Here is a 14,278-nt window from a genome sequence, read left to right on the forward strand (position 1 = left end):
AGAATAATAAAAAATAAAATCGTATAAATATTGAAAAGAATAAAATATGAATAATAATGTTTAGATCTCACAGTTTATGAAGAAACTGAAACTTCAACTTAACTCCAACTAGAAATAAAAAAAATTAGCCAACCATGACCGAAAGGAATTCGGCAGAAGAAGAAAATGTGGGTTGTTGTTGTTAAAAGGTGTTTAAATAGTAAAACTCTAGAGAAATTCTCTTAAAATTTTTTCTTAAAAGAGTTTGATTTGAATATTTTTAATGAAATAACTCTCTTGATTTGCTTTCTAAGAGGGATGAATATTCTTTGATCTTTGAAAGAGGTTATGCTTAGAGACTTAGACAAATCTTTAGTCTAATATGTTCGGCCACTGCATATAATCAACTTATTTTCTCATTGTTTTTGGCTCATCTTTCTTATCATTTACTTTTTTGCAAAAATATAACAAAAGGTGCAGAATTAATAGAAAATCACTTAGATAGGAAGAAAATACATGCTAAATTTATGCTTTATCAAGTTTATAAAAAAATTTCATTTTATTGGCTAAATACATAATTTAATTCCCGATCTTTATACGAAAAAAGTCAGTTGGCATTTTTTTTTTTTTTTCACGTATGTGTGGAATTTATGTTTGATATCAATCCCAAGCCACAAAATTGCAGAATAACAATTAGCATTTGAAGAGCTAGCAAGTACAGCTTTGGACAGGGCGGTTCTGGACAGGGCGGTTCTGGTCAAGTTTATAAAGGAACACTTCCCAGTGGTAAACAAGTTGCGATTAAGAGGCTTCAATATAATTCAGATCCTGAGAAACAGCAAGTGGAACTTCTATTTGAGGATGAGGTTAAAACCATTAGCCGCACTCGTCACCGGAATATTGTGGAGGTCGTCGGATACTGCAGCGAAGAAGCTGATCGATTGATTGTTTACGAGTTCGTTGCCAACAATTGCTTGAAATCTCATCTCTATGGTGAGTACTTCTCAAATTTTCTCATTGGATTTATAATTTATTTATCATGAGAATTAAATGATTAAGCCATCTTGTTTGGTTACACAAGTGGGAAGAAGACAGCAGAAAATGGTGACCGCCCCGATCGATTGGCCAACCAGAATGAAGATTGCTTTGGGTACAGCAGAAGGATTGGCATATTTGCATGTAGACCGTGAGTTTTTAACTTTATTTTTTATTTTTGAATTTTTCTATATTAATTTTTATGCATTTAAGATAAACCAAGAATTATCGACCGAAATATTAAAAGTGACAATATTCTCCTTGATGGTGAATTTAATCGTAAGATACAATAATATACTTATAGAAAAGATTTGTGAAAAATATTTCTAACAACTAAATGTAAATAACTATTAACTGTTTTAATTAATTACAAGTAATTTCAATTATAAATAGTTGCCTTTCCAAATCTTAATTTAAAATACCTTCTGTTTGAAATTAAAAAAAAAGTGTAAAATTCATATCAACGTTAAATTTGAATTTAACTTGTTAGTTATAATTTTAATTGCTATGTTATAAATTTAATTTGAATGACATAATAAATTACTTCTATCAAATTTTTTTTTCCTTTAGATTGGAAATTTTGGAATTTTCAAAAAATTTACAGATTCAAAAATTCACGTTTCCACTATCTCAAAGGGAACTCCATAGTAAGATTCGTTCTTATTTGCTTGTTAAATTTTCTTCTTTCTCAAAGAAAATTGGTTGAATTGGTTGTTATCACGTGATGAACACTTTCTTTAAGTGCAGTTATCTCGCTCCCGAGCATTGCACTTAAGATGGCCAAAATAAGAAGCTCACCGATAAGTCTGATGTATTTTCCTTTGGTGTCGTGCTTCTAGAGCTAATTACGGGAAAATTGGACATTTTTGAGTGGGAACACAAGGAGTATATTTTCTGAACTATTTGGATACTTAATATCTTTTCTTTCCCTTCAAACTATTAGCAACTATTTTTAATTGACAAAATTTTCCTTAAAAGAATGCAATATTATTATTTGAATCCTTTTGAAATTTTTACATCTTTTCGACAATCGAAATTAAAAATAAAGAATTTGATATTTTGTATTTTCAATATTCAAGATTTTTTGTTTTTATTATTTTTCATATATATATATATATATATTGTCTTTATTCATTCCAATAAATTAGTTTTAGTTATAGAATACACTCTATATAATCAATCTCTCATTAAATATAAATTAATAAAGAAAATTTCGCTAATTAAGCCTAGTTAACAAACAACCTAAAGAACATCTATTGAATTTAATTTATCAGCTCCTTAAGAATTAGAGAGACCTAATTATAACCAACAAACTAAACCGTGTGATGAGTTTAAGCTAGATCATATAATTCTTTAATGAGTTACACTAATTATTACTTGTTGTTGAATAACTCAAGCAATTACAAAATTCAAGCATTCAAACTAATAATATATGGGCTCTATTGGTCAAATAACAGAGCAAGAATAATAAGAAATAAAATTGTATAAGTATTGAAAAGAATAAAATATGAATAATAATGTTTAGATTTCACAATTTATGAAGAAACTGAAACTTCAACTTAACTCCAACTAGAAATAAAAAAATTAGCCAACCATGACCGAAAGGAATTCGGCAGAAGAAGAAGAAGACGTGGGATGTTGTTGTCAAAAGGTGTTTAAATAGTAAAACCCTAGATAAATTCTCTTAAAATTTTTTCTTAAAAGAGTTTGATTTGAATATTTTTAATGAAATAACTCTTTGTTTTCTAAGAGGGATGAATATTCTCTGATCTTTGAAAGAGGTTATGCCTAGAGACTTAGACAAATCTTTAGTCTAATCTGCATATAATCAATTTATTTTCTCATTGTTTTTGGCTCATCTTTCCTATCATTTACTTTTTTGCAAAAATATAACAAAAGGTGCAGAATTAATAGAAAATCACTTAGATAGGAAGAAAATACATGCTAAATTTATGCTTTATCAAGTTTATAAAAAAATTTCATTTTATTGGCTAAATACATAATTTAATTCCCGATCTTTATACGAAAAAAGTCAGTTGGCATTTTTTTTTTTTCCACGTATGTGTGGAATTTATGTTTGATATCAATCCCAAGCCACAAAATTGCAGAATAACAATGAGCATTTGAAGAGCTGGCAAGTACAGCTTTGGACAGGGCGGTTCTGGACAGGGCGGTTCTGTATTCACAAGTACAGCTTTGAAGAGCTAGCAAAAGCAACAGGTGATTTCTCCAACAACAACCGCGTTGGACAGGGCGGTTCTGGTCAAGTTTATAGAGGAAAACTTCCCAATGGTAAAGAAGTTGCGATTAAGAGGCTTCAATATAATTCAGATCCTGATAAACAGCGAATGGAACTTCTATTTGAGGATGAGGTTAAAACCATTAGCCGCACTCGTCACCCGAATATTGTGGAGGTCGTCGGATACTGCAGCGAAGAAGCTGATCGATTGATTGTTTACGAGTTCTTTGCCAACAATTGCTTGAAATCTCATCTCTATGGTGAGTACTTCTCAAATTTTCTCATTGGATTTATAATTTATTTATCATGAGAATTAAATGATTAAGCCATCTTGTTTGGTTACACAAGTGGGAAGAAGACAGCAGAAAATGGTGACCGCCCCGATCGATTGGCCAACCAGAATGAAGATTGCTTTGGGTACAGCAGAAGGATTGGCATATTTGCATGTAGACCGTGAGTTTTTAACTTTATTTTTTGTTTTTGAATTTTTCTATATTAAATTTTGCGCATTTAAGATAAACCAAGAATTATCTACCAAATCTTAATTTAATTTAAAATACCTTCTGTTTGAAATTAAAATACCTTCTGTTTAAAATACCTTTTCAAATCTTAATTTAAAATACATTCTGTTTGAAATTAAAAAAAAAAAGTGTAAAATTCATATCAACGTTAAATTTGAATTTAACTTGTTAGTTATAATTTTAATTGCTATGTTATAAATTTAATTTGAATGATATAATAATCTAAAGAGTGTAAATTCTACTTATTTAGCACATAATTTTACTTATATACTTGGGTTCGATTCTGCTAAAGTTTTGATATTTTTGCACTTATTAGATTTTGAGAAATTTTTTGATATCCTTGAAAAGAAAAGCCCTATATGGAAGTTTTGAACTAGAATCAAGGAGAGCATCATGAAGCAAGCCTTGGTCACGTCTCATTGTAGGCAAGGCTTACATCAAATGACTTACATTGAGAAGTGAAGGGAGCCGTAGTGCAAACCTCAAGTAAGGCTTATTCAAACTTTGGGCAGGGCTTATACAGAGTTAAAAGTCTTCCATATCCGATTCTCAAAATTTTGTGGATAACTATTTAGGAAGCTTACTATCACATATAATTTAAAGAAAAAAAAAAAGAATATTTTGGGATCCTTCTATTTTGGAATGAGATGTTTTTTTTTATTCCTCTTAAACTAGGAAGGAACCATTTAAAAAGGAGAGGCTCTTTTAGTTCGGGGATCTTCTGACACTTTTGAACATGTCTTTATGTTAGTTGCTATACAATGTGCTTCACCGACTAATTTCATTTATCTAGCTAAGGAATTTTCAAGGTGCAATTCACAGGAATTGTAAAATTGAATTAATATTAATACTCCATCTTTATTTTTTGTTTCTATATTATTTCTATTTTGCTTGAGATTATTATTTGTTTAGCTAATACAATCTAGCCAATTATTCAATTGAGTGAATAGTATACAACCATTCGAATTTGTTAAGTCTATAATCACTTAGTGAGTTGATACTTGTGACAAATAATATCATTTATTATGTAATAATATATTCTAATTTCATTAGCTGCACTGAAATAAGTTTTCTAGTTAGAATAACATCTTCCTAACTTTTAATGTTGTTAACAAATCAAATCTCATAAAATTGATCATTTGATTTGTTTATTAATTAGAAACTAGTTAGTGAGCCGATCATTGCTAGTCTGATATCTAAAAGAAGATTAGGTTATTAGACCATGTTAACAATTATAAGTAGTTAACTAGAAATTAATTTGAAAATCTTTACGTCTATGACCAATTCCGAGAATTAACATCGAGATATTCTTGAAACTAGATGTCTTATTAACCAGATTAGTAATTTTAACTACTTGCTACTTAATTAGTTTACTCTTTCATTCAATTAGACTTCTTCAATCCAATTCCGAGAATTAACACTAGATTACCTTCAAATAAAAGAAGATTGGCTGGACTTATACCCTCGTATTAGTTGAGATTAACTCATCAAACACTTAATTAAAGTTATAACTTATTGAATATTTAAATTTATAAAAATTATAATAATTGAATATAAATTGACTATATTATCAATGATCTATAGGAAAAAAGTTATAAATAATCACACATGCATATTACTAAATGCACTCTAAATTCTGCTAAGAGTACTCTAAATTTTTATAAATCGGTAAAGTTAGATAAGAGTAATTTTATCATTTTATCAAAATTTAGAGCGCAGTTAGTAAAATTTAAAGTATATAATCAATAATAAGTGAGAATATTTTTAACTTTTTTTTTATAAATTATCAATAGTTAATTTATATTTAATTGTTAAGATTTTTATAAGTTCAAATGATCAATAGATTATAACTTTAATTTAAGCATTTAATAAATTATTTTCAAATAATTTAGCAGTTAAATATATCTTTCACCAAAGAAAGATTATACATGTGATGCCTAACTGTTTTAGCTTTGTTATGTATACCGTACAGATAAAAGATGTTTCTAAACAAGGGTGCATTGCTCTATGTCGTAGGCTCGTATTTTAGCACTCATTCGGAACTTTACGACATTTGATTTAGACACCTTCAAACCAAGTAAGCCTTAAGATCACCCGATAATTTATGATTTCAAACAATCTCGATAGTCAAGGTTGCATCAACCAATACTGAAGCCCTCAAGCAACATACATTCATAAGCCTCACAATAGTCATAAAAGATAAGAATTGAACATAAAAATTCATGAACAAGTTATTTGTTTTATTACAGGGGCAAAATCATAATTATAGATTTGCATCAACACAATCGTTATAATAATTCTCACATTGCTTGTAGATAGAGGCATGGTCTACAAGGAGTAGAAGCACAACTCGGAAACACTTCAAGCCCACGATGGCTAGCTGAGCACAGTTTTCACTGGTGGCCAACTAATCACCCCCCTAAAGAGTCTTAGAAATAAAATGACTTGTGGTAGGAGGAGGCATCAACATGTCTCAGATGACACACTCTCCAAAATAAATACATAAAAAAGAATTACAGATGACTGACTCGACCCTTTACTTACTACTAATTTATACTAAGTTTCTCTAATATTGCTTTCGAGAAATTTTACAGTTGAAAAATTTCTCGAAAGTTTGGTCCCTAAAACTTTGGACCCTTAATACTTTCCCACTTAAACGGTCGACGTCCTAGTCGACTGAGCTTGTTAGGGGTCTCCAATCTGCTGCTTAGATGATCAATTCTTTTTTCTCAATTTAATTGGCCCTGTAAAGATCACTGCTACTTCTTTGCACAAAAGTTGTTCACCTGAGCACTAATCTTAAAAGTCTTGTCCTTGTTGAAACTTTTATCTTGTTGACTAAGGTACTAGAAATCTTCAATCTTCTGTAAATGTGACTTGAGGTTGGTATTTCGGTCTTTTTCACGAACTTGTTTATTTGTTGGTGTATTCCACTGCTCATCTATGTTGACTGCTACTTTTGAGTGATGATTACTTAAACCGACCAAGAAGGCTTGCACGGTTGTCTAACATCTCCTCACCCCAATTTACCTTTAATCTGCTTTGTAAAGAAACTGGTTGAATCCTTATCAAAAATGGTTTCTCTGCCACACAAATGACTTGCTCGACTCTGCATGGCTTTGACTTGCACTCATTTCTCTCCTTCACACATATCGTCCTTCCTTCTCAAAACTCTAGCACTCATTGCTCCTTACTTCTATTTCTCTACCAAATCATATAGTTATCATATTTGTCTATATAAGACTCACAAAACACAAGATATCCCAGGCCATTAATCCGGGGCAAATGCATAAGAAACTTGTTAGTAGCAAGGTTATACTCAAAATTACTACTACAGAAAATTACACAAGCAAATGTCAACATTATATTGATGCCACAATAATAGATTACTGAAAGGTACTCCCTTATTGGGATGTCATTAGTGTTATAGCATTTCACTCCTCGATCTCAGGTACACTCTTCAACATACATATTGGTATTCCTATTTATAACTGAAGATGGAACTTATTGCTACAGAGCTATGCCATTCGGATTGAAGAATGCCGGGGCAACTTACCAAAGATTGATGAATAAAATCTTCAAAAACCAGATTGGCAGAAATGTAGAAGTTTATGTAGATGATATGGTGGTCAAAAGCCCAAATTTCCAGCAGCACATAACAGACTTGAGGGAGGTATTCGGGGTATTAAACTAGTACAGAATGAAGTTGAACCCAGCAAAATGTGCTTTCTTTATTAGAGGAGGAAAATTCTTGGGATTCATGGTGAGCGGAAAAGGCATCGAACCTAACCCGGAGAAGGTAGAAGCCGTATTGAAAATGCCAGAGCCGACCTGTGTAAGGGACGTCCAAAGACTAACCGGAAGAGTAGTAGCACTCAACCGATTCATGTCAAGGTCAGCAGATAAATGCTTACCATTTTTCAAAAAATTGAGGAAGGTGCCAAACTTTGAATGGACAGAAGACTGCCAAAAAGCCTTCGCAGAGCTTAAGAGATATCTCAGCTCGCCCCACGTGCTCAGTAGTCCTATGAAAGGAGAAGAACTCCTGATATACTTGGCAGCCTCAGAACAAGCAGTCAGCGCAGTGTTAGTAAGGGTGGAAGAAGGGGAGCAGAAACCCGTTTTTTACGTCAGCAAGGTACTCAGAGATACCGAGGTCAGATATTCGAACATTGAAAAAATGGCTTACGCCCTATTGCTAGCAGTCCGAAAATTCAAAGTTTATTTGGAAAGCCACCAAGGAGTTGTGATGACAGACCAACCCTTAAAGAAGATTCTACGCAGGTCGGAAACTTCAGGTCGGATGTTGGCTTGGTCCGTAGATATCAGCCCTTACTGCCTAGAGTATCGACCTAGGACAGCTATAAAATCTCAAGCCTTGGCTGACTTCATAGCAGAATGCACATTTAACGGGGAGCAGAGAGGATCATCCTCGGGGATAGCAGGAAAGGAACGTGAGGGGGAGCCTCATACAGAATTTAACTGGAAGTTGTATGTAGATGGATCATCAGGCACTGAGGGCAGTGGTGCTGGAATAATGCTTAAGGGGCCAGAAGATTTTAAGGTATGTTACGCCTTACGTCTGAAGTTCAAAGCCTCGAATAATGTGGCAGAATATGAAGCCCTGATAAATGGGATGTTGGTGGCGCTGGAAGTGGGAGTAACCGATCTCAAGATAAATAGTGACTCTCAGCTGGTGATCAACCAAGTAACAGGGATGTATCAGGCTAGAGACCCCATTATGCAGAATTACCTGACTAAAGTAAAAACTTTAGAAGCCGAGCTCACAAGTCGAGGAGTAACCATCAGATTTCAAAGAATACCCCGAGAGGAAAATGAGGAAGCAGATCTGCTTAGCCGATTATCCAAAGAAGAATTGGAACAGCTTCTCGATGAAGTGTACATACAACATGTCCATATACCTGCTTTTAATAAAACTAACACGATATTGCAGGTAGAACAGAACCAGACTTGGATGACCCCTTACTTAGAATACCTGGAGAAAGGTAAACTCCCCGAGGATAAAGATGAAGCCAAAAAGATAGCAGCTCGTGCCGCTAACTACCAAGCGATAAGGGGGACCTTATACAGAAAAGGAAAGTCCAATCCGTGGCTCCGATGCGTGAGCCCGGAAGAGGCTACGAAGGTGATGGAAGAAATACATAGAGGCATGTGTGGAGCCCACGAGGGAGGAGGGACACTAACTAATAAAGTATTCAGGCAAGGGTATTATTGGCCCACTGTTAAAAAAGAAGCAGAAGAGTTCGTCCGAAGATGCAACGTATGCCAGAGATTTGCTAATGCCATCAAAACTCCAGCCACTCCTCAAGCCAGCATATCCAGTCCATGGCCTTTCTCGCAATGGGGAATTGACATCCTGAGACCTTTCCCTAAGACTACGGGGCAGAGGAAATTTGTAGTGGTGGCTGTAGAGCACTTCTCAAAATGGCCAGAGGCGGAAGCAATAGCCGCAATTACAGCTCGAAAGATGATAGATTTTGTGTGGGGACATATCATCTGCAGATTTGGTGTACCCAGAGTGCTTATTTCAGATAATGGCAGACAGTTTGATTGCAGCACCTTCAGAGCTTTCACAACGAACATGGGTATCTGGCATAAATTCTCCTCTGTGGCTCATCCTCAAACTAACGGCCAAACAGAGGTCACCAACAGAGCCATCCTACAAGGATTAAAAAAGCGGCTAGATGGGGCAAAGGCAAATTGGGCAGAAGAGCTCAACAGCATCCTGTGGGCACTCCGAACCACCCCTAGAGCACCCACTAAAGAAACGCCCTTTGCACTCGCCTATGGTACAGAGGCCGTAGTCCCAATTGAGTTGCAGATTCCTACTCATCGAGTCCAATTTGCTAGTGAGAGCACTAACGACGACAAGCTAAGAAGTAACCTGGATGCCCTTGAGGAAATCAGGGAAGAAGCTCAAATCCGAACTGCCGCCTATCAACAACGGGCAGCACGATACTACAACCAAAAGGTCAGAGAAAGAAGCTTGAAAGTGGGAGACCTGGCCTTAAGAAACCTGGAAGCCACAGGAAAAAGGGCGGCAGCTGGCAAGCTAGCACCGACCTGGGAGGGCCCGTTCAAGGTAACTAAAGTAGTCCGGCCAGGAGTATACCGGATTGAAGATATGTAAGGGAACCATGAGCCCCACGCTTGGAATATTCAAAACCTAAAGAGGTATTTCCCCTGATATAGTTGTAAAGAAAAACATTGTATTCTGATAAATACGAAGGAAACAAATTGTTTACACAATAAGATTATCTTTATGAATAATACTCCTCCATGACAAAGAAAGAACAGGGCTCGGGGAGACCCCTTAAAGGAACAAGACCTCAGGGAGGTAGGTGTACAGGATCCCCTAGATTTCCTGACACCATAAACCAAACTGAGAAGACAAACAGCCGGCGGGGCCCCGAGGTCACCCCGGAACAAAAACGACCAGGATCTCGTGAGATCTCCTGGAGCACAAACAGCCGGCGGGGCCCCGAGTTCACCCCGGAACAAAAACGACCAGGATCTCGTGAGATGTCCTGGAGCACAAACAGCCGGCGGGGCCCCGAGGTCACCCCGGAACAAAAACGACCAGGATCTCATGAGATCTCCTGGAGCACAAACAGCCGGCGGGGCCCCAAGGTCACCCCGGAACAAAAACGACCAGGATCTCGTGAGATCTCCTGGAGCACAAACAGCCGGCGGGCCCCGAGGTCACCCCGGAACAAAAACGACCAGGATCTCGTGAGATCTCCTGGAGCACAAACAGCCGGCGGGCCCCGAGGCCATCCCGGAAAAATAAAAGAAGACCGGGATCCCCTAAGAACTCCCGGGAAAACAAAGCAAAAACAGCTGATGAAGGCCTCAAGGCCATCCTTAAGCAAAAATTCCCCATATCATATGCAGGGACAATTCTTAAAAATACAGTTCCGACCTCACAAAAAGATGAGTCCAAAGGCATCAAAGAAAGGCCAAACTCCGATCTCCCGAAGGAGCTCGGAGCACTATAGCCAAAAGGCACTGAACTTAAAAAAGTGATCACTGACGCTAAGCTGGCTCAGCTTACAAAGAGGTCTAGACAGCAAATAGCCTGGAAGACACCCAGGGGTATGAGAAGCATCACAGGCCATAGGTGTAAAAGCCTAAGTGAAGAGTGAAGAGCCGAGCTCGCAGCTCGGATAAAAAAAAAAAAAAAAAAAAAAAAGAGACATCCGAGCTTATAACCAAGGAAAAAGGAAAAAATTATTATTTAAAATAAGCCCACACAAACATATACAGAGTTTAAGGATTTACTCCCTCAACACTCATGTAATGAAAGGTTGAGGAGGTAAAGGGGCCACTTGGGAAGAAAGGACCTCAGCTTCATTTCCTGACAAGTCAGAACTAAAAAGGAAGCCCAGCTAAGTACCGTTAAGACTTCTCATAAGCTCAGACAATTAGCTAAGAACCGAGCTCATTACTAAAGGCTAGTTCAGTTCGGAACAAGCTTACACAGTGTAAGTATTACAATTATGAAAAGAAGAGATAAAATCCAAGATATATGAAAAACAAAAAGTAATTCAAGCAAAAAGAAATTAAAATTCCATTGAGAGACATGGCTATTACACTCTATTTATCTGACGAGGTTGAAGGGAAAATAGTCCTTAAGGGACTTACATTTTTAAGAACATCCTCGCCCTCGCCCACACTATTTTTATTTACAATCATATCTGAAGGAAGCCCGGTATCCTTTGGGTCAGATTTCTCAATATCAACAACAGGGGCAATCTCCAACCCTGGGTTAAGGTCTTCCCCTTCAGAATCGGGGTCGCCTTCTTCAGATTCAGGGACTTCCATGTCCTCCCCATCCGGCTCGGATTCTTCTTTAGAAGACACAGCTAACGAGCCTACAACACGACAATTACCTCTAGGCATAGGGAAATCATCTTCCCCATATAACACCGGCTCGCCATCAGAGTCCACTTCGGCCATACGAAGCTTTTCCAGAGGAGTATCAGGAGCATGTCTAGCTTCCCTTATGCCGCGATTGTAGCCGGTTACGTACATGCGGAAGGCTTTCTGAAGAACAGCAGCTTTCATGTCTGCAGAGGCTTTATATTCATCAAGATGTGATTCACAGGCCTCAGCTATAAATGCCTTCAACTCAGGGGAATCCTTGTAGTCTTGAAGGTAAGCTTCACAGGCCTGCTCAATCTTCCTTTTCAGCTCCTCCGACTCCTGATACTCCGCTAGACATTTCTCACGTTCTAGCTGGACTTTGCTTTCAGCGTGTTTTACTACCTTGAGCAGGGCTGAACATTTACGTTCCAAAATCCTGACTTCATGGTTAAGCTGTTGATGGCGAAGTTGGAATTCCTCCGCCGATGAAGCCAGGTCTCTGATACGTTCAGAACTCGTGCTCAGCTCCTGCTCAAGGACTTCCACCCGAGCTAGGGCTTTCTCTTTCTGAACATTCACCTCATTCAGGTGAACCTGAAGACCTTCAGAATCAGCCTTTAAGGCTTCGTATTGACGCTGGACCTCATCTCTTTGACTCATAGCCTCGTCTCTTTCCCGAAGAGCCTCCGTCATAGAGGATAGCTGCTTTAAAACTCCTTCACAACAAACTTCCACGGCAGCCATCCTCTCATCAGACTCCTTGAGAACCCTGCGAGTACGAGATAACTCTACTTCCAGGGACTTGGTGTGCTCCTCTGTCTCAGTTGCCCTTCCTTCAGCTCTTCTAAGGGCCTCCAACGCAGAATGCAACTCCGCCTGGAGGGATTGGGTATGCTCTCGGGCAGCTAAGAGATTGCCTCTGGCATCGCTGGTGGCAGATATATTCTCCTCCAAGCGCGCTTCTTCAATCCGGCGATACACAGACTCCCGGAGAGAGTGGTCCCGAGCGTCCACCTCCATAAAGAGACCCGTCACCTAACACAAAAGAACAACCGTCAAAAGAAAGAAATAAAGAAAACCAAAAGAGAAATGGAAAAATAACTTACCATCAGAAGCATCTCCCTGATTGTATTCCCAAGCTCTTCACGAGATCGAGATCGAAAGGATGCTTGTTCCTTGGTAGAACTGGCTAAAAGAGCAGTAAGGGCAAGTAGACGTGGATCCGAGGCCTCTGTGGTTCCACCGAACATTTGTTTCCTAAGAAGTTCGGCGACAGCACTGGCCGGAGATTGAGAGGTGATATTCGCCGCATTCAGAGTGTCGTTGTCAGGAGAAGACAACAGAGGTACAATAGGAACATTCTTCTCCTTCCCAATAGAAGGAAGGGCTGGAGAAGATCCTTTGGCAGCCCTGGATTTCTTCCGAGCAGGAGGCGGGACAGACATCTCAGGAGGGGCTGGACACTTGTCCCCAGTCTTCTCTATGATGCCTCCAGACCCAGACCCGATCTCCGCAGGGGCAGAGACATCTGTGATAGGGACCTCTGGGACTTTGTCCTCTATAAGAACGATCTCTTTCCCCTTCCCAGAAGCCTCCTTATCTTCAGTAATGGGGGACCTAAATTTTCCCCCTGACACCTCTTCAGAAGAATGAGCAAGACCCAACTGCGCTTGTTCAACGACCTCAGTCTGCTCCACGATGGCCAGAGAAATTTCCCTCACACCCTCCGAAGAAGCTTGAGCGGACTTAGGCTCTTCAATAGGCTTAATAGTCAAGGCCGACTTGCCGCGACTGGATAGCCGAGATGATTTGATGCCGCAAGAGCTCGGCTTAGGATCTCGAGAGGAAGCCTTAGCAGGGGGTCGGCTAACTTTCTTAGAAGAAGCAACTTGAGCCACCTCTGCAGCAACCTCAGGCACCGAACGCCCAGCCCGAAGGGCATCGAAAATGGCATGCATATTATCCCGAGACAGGACTAAGTTCTTCGGATACCTGATCTCTTCCATTTTCACTTCAGAAGCTGCAAAAACACGAAACTACAAAGAATTAACGCATTTTATGATATCATTTACAAAGAAGAAACAGAATTGCTGGACAAGGCACTATACCCGTGTCCCGGATATCCCTAAGATTAGACACGAACATACACTTCTCGACGTCATACTTCCTCTCAACAGAAGTCAATTGAAGCAACCCCACCTGCTCAATAAGGCTCAATCGGGGCAGGTCATTGCAGCTCGGAGGAACATCCTCCCAACTTAGATCTACTCCCCATGATAAGGCGGATTCTAATTTTAGCTCCGCCACAAGGAAACTCTCTACCCATCCCTTTATGGAATCCTTATAGCCCGTGAAGAGAGATAACCCACTACGAGGGGAGAAATAATAAAAATTCTGAACCGCCCTGACAAGACGGAAGAAAGTGACAAACAGACATGCCGTGGGCATAAAACCCCAACTTCGGCAGATGGACTCAAAGCAACACATGAACAGAATGGAATTCGGAGACAACATCCGGGGGGTTACTCCGAAGTATCCAAAAACCTCGATAAAGAAAGGGGTAAAAGGGAAAGGTAGACCAAAATCTCTCTGTTTAAGGAAAAAGACTATACAACGC

General features: G+C 38.5%; 2 protein-coding genes across 2 annotated transcripts in view; both read left to right on the forward strand.

The window, feature by feature from the left end:
- The first annotated feature begins 134 nt into the window (after nt 1-134).
- Nucleotides 135-2,089, forward strand: LOC110628395 (proline-rich receptor-like protein kinase PERK5). The gene is made up of 4 exons (XM_043961897.1): nt 135-167; nt 711-972; nt 1,061-1,165; nt 1,585-2,089. Exons 1-4 carry the CDS (start codon nt 135-137, stop codon nt 1,737-1,739), a joined length of 555 nt encoding a protein of 184 aa, XP_043817832.1. The 3' UTR covers nt 1,740-2,089.
- A 519-nt stretch (nt 2,090-2,608) lies between these two features.
- Nucleotides 2,609-14,278, forward strand: part of LOC110626696 (proline-rich receptor-like protein kinase PERK15) — a 92,708-nt gene continuing 81,038 nt past the window's right edge. Inside the window, exons 1-3 of the mRNA XM_043961898.1 lie at nt 2,609-2,665; nt 3,123-3,513; nt 3,602-3,706. Coding sequence (XP_043817833.1) covers nt 2,609-2,665; nt 3,123-3,513; nt 3,602-3,706 — 553 coding nt within the window. The remainder of the gene's footprint in view (nt 2,666-3,122; nt 3,514-3,601; nt 3,707-14,278) is intronic.

This window comes from Manihot esculenta, chromosome 11, assembly GCF_001659605.2.
Source record: "Manihot esculenta cultivar AM560-2 chromosome 11, M.esculenta_v8, whole genome shotgun sequence".
NCBI classification, from domain to species: Eukaryota; Viridiplantae; Streptophyta; class Magnoliopsida; order Malpighiales; family Euphorbiaceae; genus Manihot; species Manihot esculenta.